Source organism: Neoarius graeffei, chromosome 4 (assembly GCF_027579695.1).
Source record: "Neoarius graeffei isolate fNeoGra1 chromosome 4, fNeoGra1.pri, whole genome shotgun sequence".
NCBI classification, from domain to species: Eukaryota; Metazoa; Chordata; class Actinopteri; order Siluriformes; family Ariidae; genus Neoarius; species Neoarius graeffei.
This window is the reverse complement of record NC_083572.1, coordinates 33421460-33440650: the sequence shown is the minus strand read 5'-3', so window position 1 is coordinate 33440650 and position 19191 is coordinate 33421460. Positions and strand designations below refer to the sequence as shown.

At 40.0% G+C, this 19191-nt stretch overlaps 2 protein-coding genes across 5 annotated transcripts in view; one reads left to right on the top strand and one right to left on the bottom strand.

Annotated features, from left to right (window-relative positions):
- tomm34 (translocase of outer mitochondrial membrane 34) overlaps positions 1 to 15651 on the top strand; it is a 54915-nt gene extending 39264 nt beyond the window's left edge. Inside the window, exons 5-8 of one of the 2 annotated variants that reach the window (XM_060919136.1) lie at positions 4134 to 4288; positions 4427 to 4565; positions 8332 to 8458; positions 14483 to 15651. In XM_060919136.1, coding sequence (XP_060775119.1) covers positions 4134 to 4288; positions 4427 to 4565; positions 8332 to 8458; positions 14483 to 14584 — 523 coding nt within the window. In that variant the 3' untranslated portion in view covers positions 14585 to 15651. Of the gene's footprint in view, positions 1 to 4133; positions 4289 to 4423; positions 4566 to 8331; positions 8459 to 14482 lie in introns of both variants that reach the window. The other variant, XM_060919135.1, reaches the window with a different exon arrangement.
- Positions 4103 to 19191, bottom strand: part of ywhaba (tyrosine 3-monooxygenase/tryptophan 5-monooxygenase activation protein, beta polypeptide a) — a 107526-nt gene continuing 92437 nt past the window's right edge. For all 3 annotated transcript variants that reach the window (XM_060919138.1, XM_060919139.1, XM_060919137.1), the window contains exons 6-8: positions 6029 to 17328; positions 4390 to 4452; positions 4103 to 4269 (exon numbers count right to left, since the gene is read on the bottom strand). In XM_060919138.1, coding sequence (XP_060775121.1) covers positions 17272 to 17328 — 57 coding nt within the window. In that variant the 3' untranslated portion in view covers positions 4103 to 4269; positions 4390 to 4452; positions 6029 to 17271. The remainder of the gene's footprint in view (positions 4270 to 4389; positions 4453 to 6028; positions 17329 to 19191) is intronic.

Sequence of the window (19191 nt, the reverse complement as noted above, 5' to 3'; positions counted from 1 at the left end):
CGAAATAGAGGCAAGATTTCTTAAAAGAAGCCGGTCATGCCATGGCTCTGCAAGAAAGCCAACCTTTGTCTTCAAAGAGAAAGATGAGGCTGTCCTGTCAAGACAGGATATTGTGAAAAAATTGCCCCGCCCCTTTACTGTTGGGGGGACAGCACGGAGGGAGAGGCAAATGGTGTTCCCTTGCCATTTGAATGCTTGGAACATTGAATAATGATGAAATGATTGAATGATTGATGGAATGATTGCTGCATGTTTTAGCAATGTTTTAACCTACTGAAAGAAATAAGATTCTTTTGGCACTGTTCTACTGTTTTAGTAATTTCTATAATATAGTATATCTCTCATTCCCTCTCTAACCATCCCTCTTTCTGTCTATCTACGCATATCTCTCTCTATCCATCTATCTATCCCTCCCTATCCCATCTCGTTCTATCACCTCTCTCTTCATCTCCCCTTCTCTATGCAACGGCCCTATCCCCCACTTGATTGACTTGACTTGATTCATTGATTGCATTTCTAATAATAAAAGTTGTTTACTTTGTTAACCTAACATGTTTTGTGTTGGCTCAGTTTACCCCACACAGTGGCTCATCTTACCCCGTGCATGGGGTAAGTTGAGCCACTTGACATTTTTTTTTTTTCAAGAGGTAATATCACTCTAACCATAAGAGCTTATCAATTATGTTTTGTTCAGATAGTAACAGTACACTTTGAAATTTGGTATGGTGTGTAGACTGGAAGCAAAAATGGCTTTAACATGTAGTTATGATGAAAAATGTAAAAAGTGGCTCATCTTACCCCACTCTCCCCTAAATATATCAACATGTAGGGAATTTTATTTACTGATTGGTTAAAGGTACTGACTGCAAAGTCATCTGAAACTTTTATTGTGCATGGCATTCTCCTGTGTCCTGTAAGAACAATATCATGCAGACGAGGTGCGATCATTTTGATGTGCTGAGGGTCGCTTTCCTCTGTTTTGGGACCAAACAGCCTACCTCACGTGTGTGGGTGGTGGTGGGGTTGCTGCCATGTGGACCCTACTGATCCACATATCATTAATTGGAGCATAGTTTTATGCCAGCTGCCCTTCCTGCCACAAGCCTTCCATTTATGGATTTGGGGAAACAACCATTCACACCTATGGACAATTTTTAGGCCCTGTCCACACGGCAACGGATTCAGGTGAATCCGATTAATTTTTTTTTTATCGTTTCGGCCTGGCGTCCACACGGCACCGGCGTTTTGGGTGCCCCAAAACGATATTTTTTGAGAACGGTTTCCAGAGTGGAAAAATCTGGCAACGGCGCCGTTGCGAAGTCGTCTGGATGAGTAGAACGGATTTGTTTACGATGACGTCACAACCACATGACTAGAACAAGCAGCACACATTCACGTTGGGTAGAAAGGGTTTATGTGCATGCGTCCTACTTCTTCTGTTGTTCTGGTGTCTCCGATGGGACCGTCTTACAGCGCACGTAGAGGTGTGGCATGTGTATTGCATCGTTTTCAGCAAGCGTTGCATTGTCATGTGTACCTGATATTTTACTGATCCGTTGCCCATGTGGACGCGATTTTGGTTTTTTGTGTTTTTTTTTTTTTTTTTACCCGCTAAAAAAAAAAAATCTTGTTGCCATTGTCGTGTGGATGTAGCCTTAGTCAGTTAACCTAACTGCATATTTTTGGACCGTGGGGGGGAACTGGCACACCCAAGAACATGCAAACTCCACACAGAAAGGCCCCCACTGGTCATTGGGCTTGAACCCAGAACCTTCTTGCTGTGAGGTGACTGTGCTAACCACCATGCCACCCACTTAGTAGGACTAGCAGCACTCGAGTCTAGGACTCATGCCCTGATTTTAAGGACTCGTGACTTTTTTTTTTAAAACTTTTTAGTACTGATGACTTGGACTCGGCCTCGTGCATTAACTGCATTAGGACCCTTGTTTATTTTTTTTTCGTTATTTCTTGTAACATGCCATCCTACCTCTAGGAGTCTCAGTATGGCCCCATGGAAACAGCCGAATGCAAGGAGCTTGAACTAAGTAGCAAAATTGTGGAATTGGTTCACACCAAGATGGTGATGCATGGAAAACATCATCGTGACTCTGCATTGACCTCAGAGTTTTGAGTTGCAGGGATTTAATTTGTGGTTGACCTTCACACACTTTTTTGTTTTTTGTTTCACGGGTCTGTCTTTTCTGTTACTGCTTTTATTTTCTTTCGCCACAGAATCAAAACATTTTAGGTGCAAAATTCCAGGACTAGCAGCACTCGAGTCTAGGACTCATGCCCTGATTTTAAGGACTCGTGACTTTTTTTTTTTTTTTTTTTTAAACTTTTTAGTACTGATGACTTGGACTCGGCCTCGTGCATTAACTGCATTAGGACCCTTGTTTATTTTTTTTTTTTTCGTTATTTCTTGTAACATGCCATAATTTGGCACAAGATATTTATATGTACATTAATTTTGTACTAATTTGTGCAAGCGTGTCACACCTGTGTGCCCTGGCACGTGCCTCAGACTCACGGGCACGCTCCAGACAGTGCATGCCCCAAGTGGGCATGTGCCAAGCGGACTCACGCACGCTGTAAACGACTTGCACCTGCATAGGATTAAAGTGCAATCAGCGCACCTGTATAAAAACTGTGAAAATGCATTGTGTTGCTGACACATTACTGAGCTTTATTTCCTTGTTTGGTTTCCTGATCCCTGATTTCCTGTTTCTCGTTTTTGATTCTGCATAGTCTATGATGGCCGGTTTGTGCCTTACTTGACCTATTGCCTGTTTCACAATTTTGCCTGTCATTCTGGATTGTTTACTGGTCTTCACTTGCATTAATAAACACACCTTCTGCACTTCTATCCATCTTCCAACCATCTGCCAGAATACTTCGCACTTCCTGACAAAGAGAATGAACAGGTGAATGCAGGAGAACGGAGTCTGCCATGTTTGCCCATGCCAACCTGTTTTGGTTAAAAGTAGGTCAGACGCCCCATGGTGGTCACGTAATATTGTTGTTCACTTACTTCACCAATCTCCGGAATCATAAAACATGTGATGCATTTTATCTTGGAAAAACATTTCTGATGCACGGTGTGTGTGCAGCAATACAACGCCTCAATTTCAACTCAAATCAACATGAAACATCTCAAAACTCCAACAGCAATAGAAATGTAACATTTTTGCTCAGAATTCAACTTTGCAGTCAGAACCTTTAAATTACTTTTATTTACATAGGAGACTGGGAAAGCCCTGCTTTTGGCCACTACGTTTAGACCCCTGTATCTGTTTTATGTACAAAAATGGCAAGCATTGTAGAATATGAAAAATCTGTTTGCTCATAATGTATCTTTTTTTTTTTTTTTTTTTTTTTTTTATTATTTTTTTTAAAGGTGTTAAGGTAATACAACTGTTTTTTTTATATCACATTTGTCTTAATTGGTTATAAAGATTTGCACAAATTTTGTGCACGGACCCTTTGAAAACCGAAGATTTTTCTAATACAAAACATGGCTTCTATTGGCGTTGCTAATAGTACTGACCAGATATGAAATGGGCTCTGTATACTTTGTGTGTGTGTCTTTTTCAAATAACCATTTGTAAGGATGAGTATTCAGATACTGAAATCCTCATTCAGTTATCAATTTTGCATAGTCAGTGAGGGAAAATAAGCACTCTGGCAGTATTATGATGCAGAGAGCAGTACACTTGTGGTGTGCCAGTTAGAGGTGGGTATCTGGGAAATGTTTTGAACAGATTGATTTCCCCTGATTTTTATTTTAAGCCATATTAATGGGGGGGGAATCCCTCACCTAGCAGTTAACCAAATATTATTTAACTCTTCAACATATTTGAATCTTAAAATTTGCTAGAAGGCACATTCCAATTGGATTCATAAATCGCACATGCATGCAGTGTTCAGGATGGCAATCAAGATGCAATTACAACACGATACAGTAAATTCAGAAAGCATTACAGTACACACTAACTACAGTGAAACAGCATTGGGATAAACTAAACATCACTGTGAAATGATTGAAACTTCAAATACTATAAATATTATAAACAACCACTGAACAGAAACCATTGAAACATGCTTTCTCAAAATTAATTTTTATTTATCTTCAGAATGACAAAGGCACTGACGGAGATGGATGGACCATCTTGGCGAGAAAAGCTTCCTCCTATCCCGACTGTTCCCATGCCAGTAAAAGAGAAGTTTTTGCAAACTGCAACCTCAAGTATAACTGCACAGCAGAACAACCTAAATGGAAATAAACAAAGTAAAATATATTTTCCGACTTTCAGTGGCAATATGTAATAATTGAATTTCACTGCCATTATCTGCACTGCCTGTTTTTCAATGTGGTTTAATTTAGGTTACCTTAATGATCTTTCTGAACTCAATTAACTTCCAGCAGGTGGTGATCTGACAAAGGCCAAACTGCTAAAGGAAGAGGGGAATGCATTTGTGAAGAAAGGACAGCATAAGAAGGCAGTGGAGAAATACACACAATCTCTCAACCAAGACCCTACTGAGGTCACAACCTACACAAACAGGTAAACATCATGAACATCTATCATCTGTCTGATTTCTGAGCATTCAGGATTTAAGACTAAAACGGGCCCAACAAAGAAAGGAATCTGTTCAAATATTTGATGAAAACAAGATTGTCTCACAGGGTTGAGGATGGATGACGTTAATCCATAGAGGGAAATTAAATTGTCATAGCAGCCAGATACATTGAAATTGATTTTGATTTTAAAATACAAATATTAATGAATACACTAAAATGCAGATGAAAAGTTTAAAAAGTAGTCCTGGAATATAAGTGATCTCGTATACTCAAGGGTTCTGGTAGGCCAGATATGCAAATAGAAGAGTGCAAAGAGCAGAGTATTTTAAAAATAAGCAATAAAAGCACGTTTAGCCCATGAGTAGTTAATTGTCTGTAGACCTGGCAGAAGCAGATACATTGGAGAGTTTGATAGCACCTGGCAGGAATGACCTCTTCTATCACTCCTTTACACTCCTGGTTGAAATCTGTTGCTGCATGTGCTCTTAAGCTTGTCAAACATGTCGTATAGTGGGTAGGAAGTGTTGTTCATGATTGCCAGCAGTTTTGCCAGTATTCTGTCCTTAACCATCACCTCCAGTGTGACCAGTTTGGAGCCAGTGATGGACCCAGCTGCCTTCATGAGTTTATTCAATCTGTTGGTGTCCTTTACTGTGATGCCTCCTCCCCAGCACACCACAGCAGATGGTGCCTGAAACAACAGACTAAGAACATGTCAAGCATCTTGGTGCATACATTAAAGGACCTGAACCTTCTCAGGAATTACAGCTGGCTCAGGCCCTTCCTGTAGATGGCTTTGATGTTGGTGAACCATTCCAGGACTTAATGATCTCCATGTCACTCCCACTAGTGTAGACAGAAGATTTATAGGGCCTTCTTCCTGAACTCTACCATGGTCTCCTTTGTCTTGGCCACATTCAGCTGCTGGTTTTTCCCACATCACTTCACAAAGCAGTCCAGCAGGCCCTTGTATACCTCCCTAGTGGTCACCCAGCACACGCCCTACAATGGCAGCATCCAGAGAATTTTTGGAGTTGTACTGAAAGTCCAACATGTAGATTGTGAACAGGAAGGGAGATGGCACAGTACCCTGGAGGGCCCCAATGTTGCTCACTAGGTGTGCGGACTTGCAGTTCTGTAGCCTCAAACTGTGGTCTGCCTGTCCAGTAGGTCTCAATCCATGCAACCACTGGGGCATCCACCTGCATGTCCTCCAATTTATCCTGCAGAAGTCTAGGCTGGATGGTGTTGAAGGCACTTATGAAGTCACAGAACATGATCTGCACCATACATGGCTATGTCCAGGGAGGAGTAAGCCTTCTGCAGTATGTATATTATTGCATCATCCACACTCGCATGCAGGTACTAATGCTGAGCTCACCAGTGGTGTGTGTGTGTAATATAAAAATATGCATATGTGCATGCTAGGACAAGTTTCTCCATTACCTTCATTATGTGAGAGGTTACTGCTGTTGGCCTGTAGGACACCCCTTCTTGGGCATTGGCACCCGGCATGATGATCTCCATAACACAGGAACCCTCCTGATGTGCAGACTCCTGTTAAAAAGGTGCTGGAGTACTCCACATAGCTGGTCAGTACATGCCTTCAGCACTTGGGGCTGATGCCATCTGGTCTAGCAGCCTTGCCCTGGTGAAGTCTCTCTAGCTTTCTCTTCATCTGGTTGGCCATGATGTAAAATCCAGCTTGGAGAGTGGGGGACATGACAAGGTCCAGAGGGATAGTTTGGGGGCTGCTTAAGGTTGAGGGGCAAAGTTGAACCTGTTGGGGGGGGAATGGTTCAGCTTGTTTGCCCACTTAAGAGTCCCTTTAGCTGCACCTCCTCCTTTCCTCTAGAAGCAGGTTCTCTCTCTTATCCCACTCCAGACATCTCTAGCCTTGATTATCTTGGATTAAGTGCAGTATTAACACTGTGATATGACTGGTGCATGTGTGTTGAATGGTCGAAGTGTCTTTTAAGCTGCTTGTATGGTCATGCTGGAGACCAATGTTTTACTCACTGAGGAACAGTTTCCCTATGGGGACAAAGTATCTAACTTCTGCAGTTTCTTCTCCAGTATTTTTCTGTTGTAGTCTTTACTCTCTCTTTCAGTCTCTGTTTTAGTTCCCTCTGTACAGGATTGCACTCCATCTGGCCTCCGGTACTGAATGAATGCCTTTTTCTTTTTGTGGAGTAGGGCCTTCAGGTAGCTGGTAAACCAGGGATTGTTGTTTGGGTAGCAGTGGACTTGTTTAATGGGAATTGAGTAGTTGTTGCAGAAGCCAGTGTACTCAGAGACACAGTCTGTTATGCCATCAGTGTTCTCACCATGTAGTTCATACAGGACATTCCAGTCAGTAGCTTCCAGGGCACCATGCGCTGTTCGTCATGGCCCATTTCCTCGGTCATTAGTTGCTGCTGAATAACTGACTTGTATCATAGTATGAGCAGAACTAAGTTGTGGTCAGATCTGCCAAGAGGAGGCAGGACAGTAGAACTGTGGGCATCTTTAGAGCTACTGTATGTGCCCCCCCCCCATCTTCATTCTTTTAACAATGGCTCTGCAACCCCACCATCATCTCCTTGGCTCCTACAGAATTGAGAACTTTTGTCTGGTTGCAACAGTCAATTGCGTGTGTAGGTAATGCCAGCTGAGTTGCAAGTATGATGTCAAGTCATTTGAGGTGATCTGAGGGCAAAGAAGAGCAACAAAAGTATCTAGACCATTGGGGGAGGAAAAAGCATCTTTTTTTTTTTTTCTTCTACTGGACAATCAATGTTTAAAACAAGACAGGTAGCGTACTAGATACAACAATTAACTAGGTGCAAAAACGACGAGGACGCAAGCTGCTACAACAGGTGGTCACGAACATGGCACCATCTAGTGTATGGTAGGAGGTTTTCCTTTTGCATATTGCCTGAAGTGATGCATACAGCTAGCTTGCTAACTCTAGCTACCTAAAATATAATGTAGAAAATAAATCTATAAGGCATTTTTCTGGGTGGAATTTTGTGTTCTCTGCATGGATTTTGTTCTCCATGTGGGTTGTTTTGTTTAATTAAGATTTGGCACAAATGAAGACCACAGAATAAAAGACCCAGATCATGCAAACAAATGGCCCAAACCAACTGATGAGACACTGATGGAGCATATTACTTTTTTAGGATTCAATATGTCTGCTTTGATCACAAGGTTCAGGCATTTTGCTAAATAGCCTTTCTCTCGGGTAAAGGTGCAAATTTCAGTTCATGGACACGGAGTTATAGTAAAGTGGGATGGATGTTTTTGAGGTTTGATCTCATGCCTCACCCTCCGTCACTGTTGTTCTCAAGACTCCTTGTGCATGAATGGATAATCTTATCCTGCAGACCTCCTACAAATTGCTAGTTTTTATGTTTTAAAACGTCACCTTGCTCATAACCAGACTAATTCACAATATGTTCAAACATCCTTTCAACATAGTACTGTTTGATTTTCTTAATATAACTATATCGCTATTCAGCATCACCCAGAAGACCGTGGATATACATCAAGAATTCTGTAAAGCTTTTGGGTCTCTTGTTAAAATTGAATGTGTAATCCAGTTTATTCACTCATGTTAGTTGGAATGTCTACAAATTTTGTGGAAAAACCAGTCAAACTTGCTTCCCAATGCTGGATTTATGAACCAAGATTGAAGATGGGTTTATTACCTCTGTATGACCCTAGGTGTAATGTTCAAGATTACTGTTCGGTCTGTGTGCACTTAGGGCTCTGTGCTATCTGTCACTACAAATGTATAAGGAAGCAGTGAAGGATTGCGAGGAGGCTCTTCAGCTGGACCCAGCTAATGTTAAAGCCCTGTACAGACGTGCACAGGCACACAAGGAGCTGAAGGTAAGTAACAAAGCTGTGTATATGATGGTTGATGTGAACATTACCTGAGGTTGCTGGCCTGTATCTGCGTGATTTTATGCGTTGCAATTCTGCCACATGATTACTTGATTTTTAGATAGTCAACTTATTTGTATAGTGCATTTAACAATGGACAATCTGTAAAGGTGCTTTGTTTTTTAAAAAAGAAAAAAAAAAAGATTTTAAACATGATTTAAATTTATCCCTAATGAGTAAGCCTGAGGTGATGGTGGCAAGGAAAAACTCTGAGAACATAACATAAATCACACATCACCCAAATGAGGATGGGTTTATTAATGGCTTGCTTCTAGAAGTGTGTCTTTTATATAGTTAAAAAAAAAAAATGCAATTGTGTAATCAGGAAATTAATTTATAGTTTTGACATGGTCTATTTTGTTGAAGCAGAGATGCCAGCATTGACAAACGAGAGTAGCATCTCAAACCCAAATTTCAGGGAAGCTCAGAGATGCAATCTAGGCCATTTTTGAGCTACTATTTGAGGAAAATAAATGCAGTGTTTTTACTGTACAGTAAAAGTTAAATTATCCAAACTCTCTGGGAGAAAGTTTGGCTCACTTAAATGAAGTAAAAAGGGTTCAGATAACTGAGCTTGTACTGTGTTCAGTAGTTATCATGATCAACAAAAGCCAGAGTAAAAGACAAGGTTTATGTATAGGTCTTTCAATAACAAAATTAATACTGTATTTACTTCCTGAACTGTACACCAGTCTAATATTGGACTTGAGTCAATGCTGAAAGATACCCATCCATACAACATTTTAATTAAAAGTGAACATGAAGTTACTTTGATAATTTGTTGTATGTAGCTGACTTTGCTTTCTTCAGTGTACTTCTGTTGTATGACTAGTGGTGGCACGCTCAACTTTTGGCAATCATGAATTGCTTGTATGTGACCAGGCTGCTCAGTCTCAGGCTTCATGTTTGGCTTGAACTCAGTCTGATTTTCTGATTACAAGACTGAACACTTGCTCACACTCTGCATTGGAATATACATAGTGCTGAAGTCACATCTACACAGAGTACAGTAGGCATGGTGACTTTTTTTTGGTCCAATTTTGACTGTACAACACACAGCCACTCAGCTAGAAATTACTGTTCACATAGCCTCCTTTTTCAGTGGAGATTCCTTCACAATCCATGGTCCGTCTTTGTTTCACACCTAACGCTAATTTGTAAGAGAAATCAACAGTTTCAGTTCTGGAACATGATCAACGAATCCAATTTGCTTCCAGGAAAACGACTCTGCCTCACTACTGTGCATTTCTGAGTACTTTTAACACATGCTGTGATTGGCCAGGAGCATGAATCAGGTCACCTCTCAGCCAATCACAGCGCAGCAAACATAAGGATGCAATACACTTCTGGAATTATTCGAATCGGTGTAAACAATGACCTACACAGGTCAAATGCCAAAAATGTTTTTGATCAATACACAGGCAAAACCGGTTGAAAATGTATTATATTCAGGTCTACACGTAGCACCATAACTGTACTTCAAATCCATAGCCGCTATGCCCAAATCGTGTATGTTGACATCTCTGGTTGAAGTTACCAACTGTTATAGTCTTAAAATTATGGCAACTGTAGTAAGACTACAGTTTTGCTATAAGGGCTTAAGTGGCCAGAGCCATCTTCTAAGTGTATCTTTAGGCTGCCCCTATGGGGCCATCCTCCACAGGAGTGAAGTGATAGATCCTCAGCTAGAAGTAGGGCATAAGGATGGCTCAAGCATCACTTCTCAGGAGTGACGTGTAATATGAGAGAGAGAGAGACATGCACAGATTGTTGGGTATACCTGTTGTCATCTAATGGTTAAGAACAGTGTACATGATGCACTGAGTAAAAGCAGAGACTCCAGCATGACTAAAAAGGAGAACCAGGAAGTAACACAGCCATGAGGCCAGAAAGGGGCCAGCCACACAGTCAACAGACCTGAGTGAGAGAATGACAGCATCCATACATTCCAGTTCACCAAAACACACGATGCCTGAGAACCCTCCAGATTTGCTCCTTTACCTAATAAGCTAAGCAAGAGGCTGCACCTTTTAATCTAAGTAGGTGTGGCAGGTCATTAAAAGACCAGAAGTTCACTTAGGGACTGGTGCAACACCATTCAGTGCTTTTATAGGTCAACAGTAGTATTTTATAATTGGTGCAAAATTTAATGGTCATGTTTTCTGGTTAGGACTCTTACTGCTGTATTGTATTAACTGGAGCTTGTTTATGCACCTACTGGAACATCGACGGTATGGCATTACTTGGATAGCCTTCTTTCATCTCAGAAATATTACCAATATATAAAATCAGTTTCAAATGAAAGACTGGAGTCAATAATCACAGCAAGGTCTTTTATTGCTGCACATTAAGAAACAAAGGCCAGCCAGAGTTGGTGTGTAATCAGAAAGCTCATGTCTAGGTGCATGTGGTCCTAATACAAGTACATTAAGTATTCAGCGTCTAAGGTCCTTGACTCATTCCTCAATTGTATTAAGCTGCTGTCTCGTTTCTGGCTTTGCTGAAACACAACTGTGTGTCATCAGCATAACAGTGAACGCTAATACCATGCTTATGAAAGGAAAAAAGTAGGAGGCTTAAGACGGAACCTTGTGGAACTAAACTTTACCTTGGTGTGCATTAGAAAAAAAAATCACCATTTACATCAGTAAACTGATGAGTTAAATGACCTGAGCTAGGAGAAGGCCATTACCTTAACTGCAATGACTCTACCCCCCAGTCCATCAAGGAGAATATTATGGTCAAAAACTGCACTAAGGTCAAGCAATACAAGCAAGGAGAGGCTGCTAGGTCGTCATTTACTATTTTAACTAATGCTGTCTCAGTGCTATGATGAGGTCTAAATCCTGGCTGATACATTTCATAGATGTTTTTCCTATGTAGGTGTGAGCATAACTTCTGTCTCACAGCTTTTTCTAGGATCTTTTGAGCCAAAGAAGTTTGATAGTGGCCTGTAGTTGGGTGGCTGATGGGTCAAAGTTAGGTTTTGTAAGCAGGGGTTTGACTTCTAGTTTAAAGGATTTCAGTACATAGCCAGTGTTGATGGAAGTAGTGATCATTTTTAGAAGGTTTGATTGTTTCTGGTATCATCTGTTTGAAGAATCATGGGGGTAAAGGAACAAGTACACGAGTTGAAGAGGAAACTGGGGGTTAGTTCAGTCCTCTCTAAAGGGAGTAAAACACTAATCACTGATCTGAGTTATATTATCTACAGGTTTACTTATTGTCTGGCTTTAAATTAAAAGCCAAACTTACTATTAAGTTTTGCCATTTAAAAAAAAATCACTACATAAAGGTGTGCAGGGTTGTGGTGGTCTTATTCCTAGTTAATTTTACTACAGTAAATAATCTAGGATTATTTTTGCATCTACTAACATTGATCTAGCAACACGAACAGTTTCTATAGTTCAAGAGGCTCTGCTTCCATGCTAATTGGAATATTACCAATTTTGTTTGCCATTTACATTGAGTGATAAGATGCATGTGTAATTGGTATACCAGTGTGCTAGTTTTTTTCCCCCCTTCTAGATAATAGTTCTACTTACAAGAAAAATAAAGTATACTGGCACTTTGACATTTAAGCATTCAGTTGCCTGATCAAGTTCTGTTGGGCCTAACAGTAATCCAAAGTTGATAACTTTGGAAAACTAGTGATACTACTTTGCAGCAGTTGACAATGCATGTTTGCCGTAGTGTGGCAAGGTGCATACATTGTTCAGATGTGTTTCAAATAAGATGAGTGATTTGGAGGGAGCTTCAGACTGTGGGAGTGTGACTATTTTCTATATTTAACCTGAATGTTGAGTGGGAGACCACCATTAGGAATGGGTTCTATGATCTGATTAACACCTACTGAATCTAGAATGGACACATGCTGTTTTCAGGGGGTCTTCCTGGTTATCACACAATATTTTAAAGTATCCAACAACTAAGGCTTTGTGTAAACAACTGAATTTCTACTTTTTGTATAGCTTGGAACCAACAGTCTGAATATAATGGAACCTAATTATGTGCAACTAGCAGCTGGTCAGGTTAGCCTGTTTGTCTGCTCCCTTGCCTTGGCTCTAGATTGTTACAAATTAACTAAGCCTGTTCTGAGACTATGGGCTATGTTGCAAGAAATGAGAGCAGCACCTTCTTGAGTTGCATGGATACCAGCCTTATCCTCAAAATTACTCCCATTATCTATAAAGCTCACATTGTTTTCTGAGCAGCACCTAGACCACCAGCAGTGGAAACTACATCACTCTGCTGTATTGGGATGGAGCCAGGGCATGTTACAGCATCGGACATTTACATTAGTGAAGGCAAATGTTTACAAACTTGTTCTAACTAACTTTGAAAAGCTATGCACCCTTAAGATTACCTGCTGTGTCCGGCGCCCTGGTTTTCCGTATACACCCAAGTAAAGCTACTAGGGCCTCTTAAGGCCTAGCTAATTTCACATGCCACAAGATGGTGTCCTATAACCAGAGGTCTTTCAGGTTTCTCACTAGGTGCTTTACTGTGGAAAGCAGACATGTGAAGCAGAGAGCAATGGTGCTTCGTTGGGCAAGCCTTAGCTTTGGCTCTGCAATTATGCTGCTGAGTCATCACCCTTTTCCCCTGCTGGCAGGACTCTTATGCTGGAGTTGAGGGAGTGCTAATGTTACCCAAGGCATCCTGACTTTCCCCCTACAGAAACTATGCTGCTCACCCTCTAGAGTCTGGATGTGCTTCTGTCAGAGAACTAATACACATCACAAATCTATTACTAAAGACAAGCACAAGAATTAACGCTCATCCTGCACTCAACACACTGAATTTATGATTTACGTACCTTTTGTCAAAGATTTGTTGATATTAAGGCAGATCTGACATGTATAGGCTCTGCTAAATGCATGAATGAGTAGTTGTACCTCATGTGCTCAGTGAGATATACTGGGCCAGACTGTGTACGTACAGTACCGGTCAAGTTTAGATACCACCTAATACTGTGGGCTTAGGGTTTTTTTTTTTTTGAGACACTTGAAAGTCATGATGGACTCATTTCTCTTTAGCTGCACAGTTCTTGATGTAATATGGATTAGTACAGCTGTTGAGGGCTATTTGATGGTCTCAAGGCATCAAAAAGGCAAGAACTTTTGCTAATTAACACATTCTAGGTCATTACCTCATGAAGCTGGTGAAGAAAATGCCAATAGTTGAGCTGTCATGCTAAGTGATGGCTACACTGAATCTAAAATATGAAATGGGGTAGTGTTAAGTTTCATGTTCGAGTTTGTTTCCAGCATTTTTGCAATGTAGAAAAACAGAACATGTCTAAACTTTTTACTGGTACTCTGTGTATATATTAAATAATTGTCAGGGTAGACAAATGATTTCTGACTGTGTTCAAGTTACAGTACTAGTCTGTCCATGTCTGGAAACCTAACTAACTAGGTCAAGTGGTAGCTGATGCAATTCAACTCAAAGGGGAATTTAATACAGAAGTGGGATGGAAGACAATTAAGTGCTTAAATTCTCCAGGTGGGAATTAACCCCCCCCCCAAAAAAAAAATCTAACCTGAAAATATCCTCAGTTGGCCAGGTTGCTGATTTGTTCGCCCCTGTACTTTAGCAATATAATCTGACATGGTACTCATGCACTATATTGCCAAAAGTTTTTGGATATTCCTAAGCCACACCCATAAGTGGTTGAGGAATATCCCAGTCCAGATTTAGTATTTGTTGTAATCTCCCTGGAAGAACAAAGGCTTATGAAAAATTTTGTCCAAATAGCACATTTTGGTATAATTACTGTACCAAAATCAGAACTATTAATTGCTATGCCCCTAGAAATAAAACATGCACTATGCTTTTGATGAACTTCTAGTGTCAAAATAATTCTCTACATACTGTCATTTTAATGTTAACTGTGGAAAAGTACCAGTGGTACCAGATACTATAATGCATAGAATTTGTTAAATTTGTGATTTGTTTCCTCTACAGACCAAGAGACCTTGCATGGAGGATCTTAATAGCTTGCTCAAAATAGAGCCCAACAACACTGCTGCACAGAAGCTATTACAAGAAGTACTGAAGATGAAATAACTTTTGCATTACCTTAAGTGCCCCAAGTTATCCCAGTTTTCCAATGTGCACCATTCCTTTGATACATTCAGACTGGTTACTTAAAAGAGGGATGTTTGAGGTGATAAAGTAATTTCATGTCCAAATACTCACTGGTCACTTTAATAGGAACTTGTTATTGAGTTTAAGATTCCTGGTATTGGCTGGCAGGACTGGAACCTAATGTGGTTTTCTGCTCACCATGGTTGGAAAGTTACTGTATCCTTCCTGGCAGCTTGAACCAATCTGGCCATTTTCCTCTGACCTCTTAAGGTGTTCCCACCCACAGAACTGTCACTTTTTTCACACCATGCTGTGTAAACCCTAGCAGTTCCTGAAATACTCAAACGAGGGCATCTGGCACCAACACCCATGCCACAGTGAAAGTCTCATCACAATTTTTCCCCATTCTGATTGTTGAAGTGAACATTAACTTGATTTGCCTGCATAACAGGTGTATGGGTGTTCCTAATAAAGTGGCCAGTGAGTACACTGAATCAGCTTCCTGTTCTTTAAGTTTATAGGGTGTATTTGGGCCAGGCACCTCAATACAGCAATATTAATCTACATATACCAATCATAAGTGCTTGTCAGAAATATACCATCAATTGTCTAGTCTTTGTATAAAACAGCAAGAAGTCATGCAATTAATGTATACTTTCATCACAATGCAGGGGTTTGTACTTCCCCCCCCCCCCAAGGTTCAGATATTTAAAACTTCAAATATTGGAAGTTCACTATCTAAGTTCAGGGAAATCAATTTTGTAAAATGAATAAAATTTGCAGTACATTGCCACAAATGTCCCTCAGTTATTTACATGGGCGTATGAAACTTGTGCCGGCTTAAATCTTTGATACACAATCACTGAGCTCAATTAATGAACTAGAAATAAGGGCATAAATTTTAGGCTAGGTATTTTAAGTGCACAACTGAAACCTACAAGAGTCACTTAAATGCATAATACTGCCACTTGATCCTCAATACACATGCAAATGAAGACTCAACCAAGACAAATTTGGAACCAATAAAACTTTTATTTCACTTTAAAGTGTCGTTTACATTTTTCCTGATTATAACATGTAAGGTGAAACTAGAACTTTTAAAGACGTACACAAATCTAGTATTACATCAATAACCAGGGCTCTACTACGATTTTTTTTTTCCTTTTTTTATTTGGGATTCTTAAGCTAGTCTAAAATTTTCACAACCACGTGCGCGCTAAAGCGATAAAACCATCACAGAAGCTAACTGGAGGCAGAATACTGGTCAGTAAAAACAAAAGCAATCGGAGATACCAGATATACAGACAGGCTTGGCTCCATATTCACTACTGTATTTTTTTTTTCCTCAAGCATAGAATAACTGCTGTTTGTTCAGCTATGGGGAGACATGTTTTTACTTCAGTGCATGAACATCATGTCTTCAATTGGAGACAGGAGTTCTACACTTAAGTAGAATGTTAATGACATGACAAGGTATTGTGACACTGAAGATCTGGCCTAACCCCTTAAAAATCCTCTAGTTTCATTAAAGCGCAATAGTACCCTCAACCATTAAACAGCTAAAGTGGAATTTTTAAACTTGCATCCGAACTGGAGCAGAAAATTCTGGCAATTGCAAAATCTCTCAAACAGCTGAAAGCACAGTGGGTTTGTTCTCATGGTTACCAGAAACTTAATTTATACCAGGACTAAATGTATCTGTGACCAAGAAAGACAGCGCAAATACTCCCATCGTCTCAATTACAGGGGACAATAAGTATTGATCATGAACCCTTTTTGGAAGTGGGAAAGGATTAAATAAATTTATTCAGAAGCTTTAACTGCTTAATTTTTTTAAAGTAGGTTTACATTTCAATTCAAGACATCTTTCACCTTATGCAACTGTATAGTGTGTGTTCAGGGACTTTTTTTTTTACTGGCATTAAACAGCACCACTTAACTGCCCTTTGACAGTTCATCAGGATAGACAATCCGGTTTCATGAAAGTCTATTACTTACTGATGGAATGTTGAAGCTCATGGTTAAATTTTTTTAGAACAACTGGAATGACCTCAGGTCCCTTTTATTTTCATTCTTGGACTCATGCAAAGTAAAAATTATAAACATTGCACAACAACAACAGTAATGCATGTTAGTCAGTGTCACAATACAGCCTGTTTACTTCCTTTCTGTATGAGTTGCAACAGAATTGTACTGCTCATACCAATAAAACTATTTCCAATTTAATCGAGAAGTGTTGGGTGGGGTGGGGGGTGGGACAGACTAAGCATCACAGTGATTAAATTAACTGGACAGTTTTATAACCTTTTGTGATAAAACCACTGAGACAATAGGAGTGTGGGGGGGGGGGGGGGAACCTATAATGCATTACCTGATGAACAATTCTCTTTATAAAAAAAAAAAATTAGCAGTATTAAGACAATACCCCCATATTCAAACACCCCCTCCCCTCCGAAAAACACGTTCAAAACATCTCGGCCATCAAAGACCTGAACATTACCCTGTGCCTTGATCTCAGAGGGGCAGAGACTTGTATGTCAGATACAATTCATGCTGCTCGTCATACAGAAAGGCAAGTTAGGGTGAAGTGGATGGAGTAGGGAACTATGGGCTGTATGTGTAAGATCAAGAGTGTGGGTGGATTTAAACAGTGAAGTGCAATGCCTTTAATTCTCGCCCTCTCCAGCATCTCCCTCGTCACCCTGGTTTTCTGATGTCCACAGCTGTGGGAAAGGGGGGGGGGGAAGAGAGAGAGAGTTTGGTAAAGTCGTATGCATCCCCATATGTACAGTACATATGTATTGGGTATAGTGCAGATGCTTGCCAGTCAGACTTTACTGAGGATCTCTGACATTGCTGTAATTTCTACAAATCAGTTAGTGTATCTTCTTATTGCAGTCTATAAACTCTAGTTCATGCATCTCTTTCTCTAGCAAAGGAATGACTTTCATGTAATGTTCTACAAACTTAAACTGAACTATAAACAATAGTAAATGTATTGTTAAATTATTTTATTGAGCTTTGCCTTGATAACATAACTGAAAACACGTACAAGAAAACAAAATAAGTACGATTACACATAGGCAGGGTCACCATAACAGTTGACACCAATTACTGTGGGCCTGGTTAATAAAACAAAAGATGTAAACAAATCACAGCAAATAGCTGATGTAAGGAAAACCACAACCCCCCCCCAAAAAAGTCTGAAAAATGTCAACTGCCTATGAAATTTGATTTCGTGTATGATGAAAAGGCTCAATATTTTACTGTAGGAATTTTTCTATAATAGACCTATAAACTTGACATTTTCTGAGACTATCAATACAAGCAAACTACTTTTTGCTCATTTCCTATGCCATTATTTCTTCATTTTCAAAACGTATGAAAATCAGCACAATGTATGATCAAAATACTAAATATGAAATTTTATTGAAGGAAATTTTAATAGGCATGTGAATTTGATACAATACTGTCAGCTGCAGGCAAATTGGATGATCTCATTTCTATGCCATTAACTTATTCTCAAAAATCTAATGCTCCCCCAATCACCTTGGTATGCAAGAAATTGTGCTAAAATCTACTGGTGACAGAAAGAGCTGGGACATTTACCCCATTCCCACGGGCAGTGAAAAACCGTTTATTTTCCGTTATGATGTAATGGTGTCTTGTGGAAATAGGACTAAAACAGCAAAGTTGAAATGCTAATCTATCCCCTGTCAACCTAGTAACATTTACTGAAATCTTATCACAGCTCCAGTGGAAATTGGAACCATTGGATTTATGTGTTGTGAACTACAGTAGTATGCAAAAGTTTGGGCACCTCTGGTCAAAATTGCTGTTACTGTGAACAGTTAAGCAAATTGAAGATGAAACGAATCGCCAAAAGGAATAAAGTTAAAAGATGACTCATTCCCTTTATATTTTAAGCAAAAACAAATTTTCACCTTTTACATTTTCAAAATCACAAAAAAGGAAAAGGGCCCAAGCAAAAGTTTGGGCACCCTGCATGGTTAGTGCCTAGTAACACCCCCCCGGCAAGTATCACAGCTTGTAAACACTTTGTAGCCAGCTAACAATCTTTCAGTTCTTACCTGGGGGATTTTCACACATTTGTCCTTGCAGAAGACTTCCAGTTCTACAAGTTTCTTGGGCTGTCTTGCATGCACTGCTCTTTTTAGATCCATCCACAGATTTTCAAATGGTGTTTAGGTCAGGGGACTGTGAGGGCCAGGGCAAAACCTTCAGCTTGTGCCTCTTGAGGTATTCCATTGTAGATTTTGAGGTGCGTTTTGGATCATCGTCTTATTGTAGGGCCCATCCTCTTTTTAACTTCAACTTTTTTTTAACAGATGGTGTGATGTTTGCTTCCAGAATTTGCTGGTATTTATTCAAATCCATGCTTCTCTCAACCAATGAAATGAGCCCTGTGCCACTGGCTGCAACACAACCCCAAAGCATGATCGATCCACACCCATGCTTCAGAGTTGGAGAGGTGTTCTTTTCCTGGAATTTGGCAACCTTTTTTCTCCAAACATACCTTTGCACATTGTGACCAAAAAGTTATATTTTGATTTCAATCAGTCCAC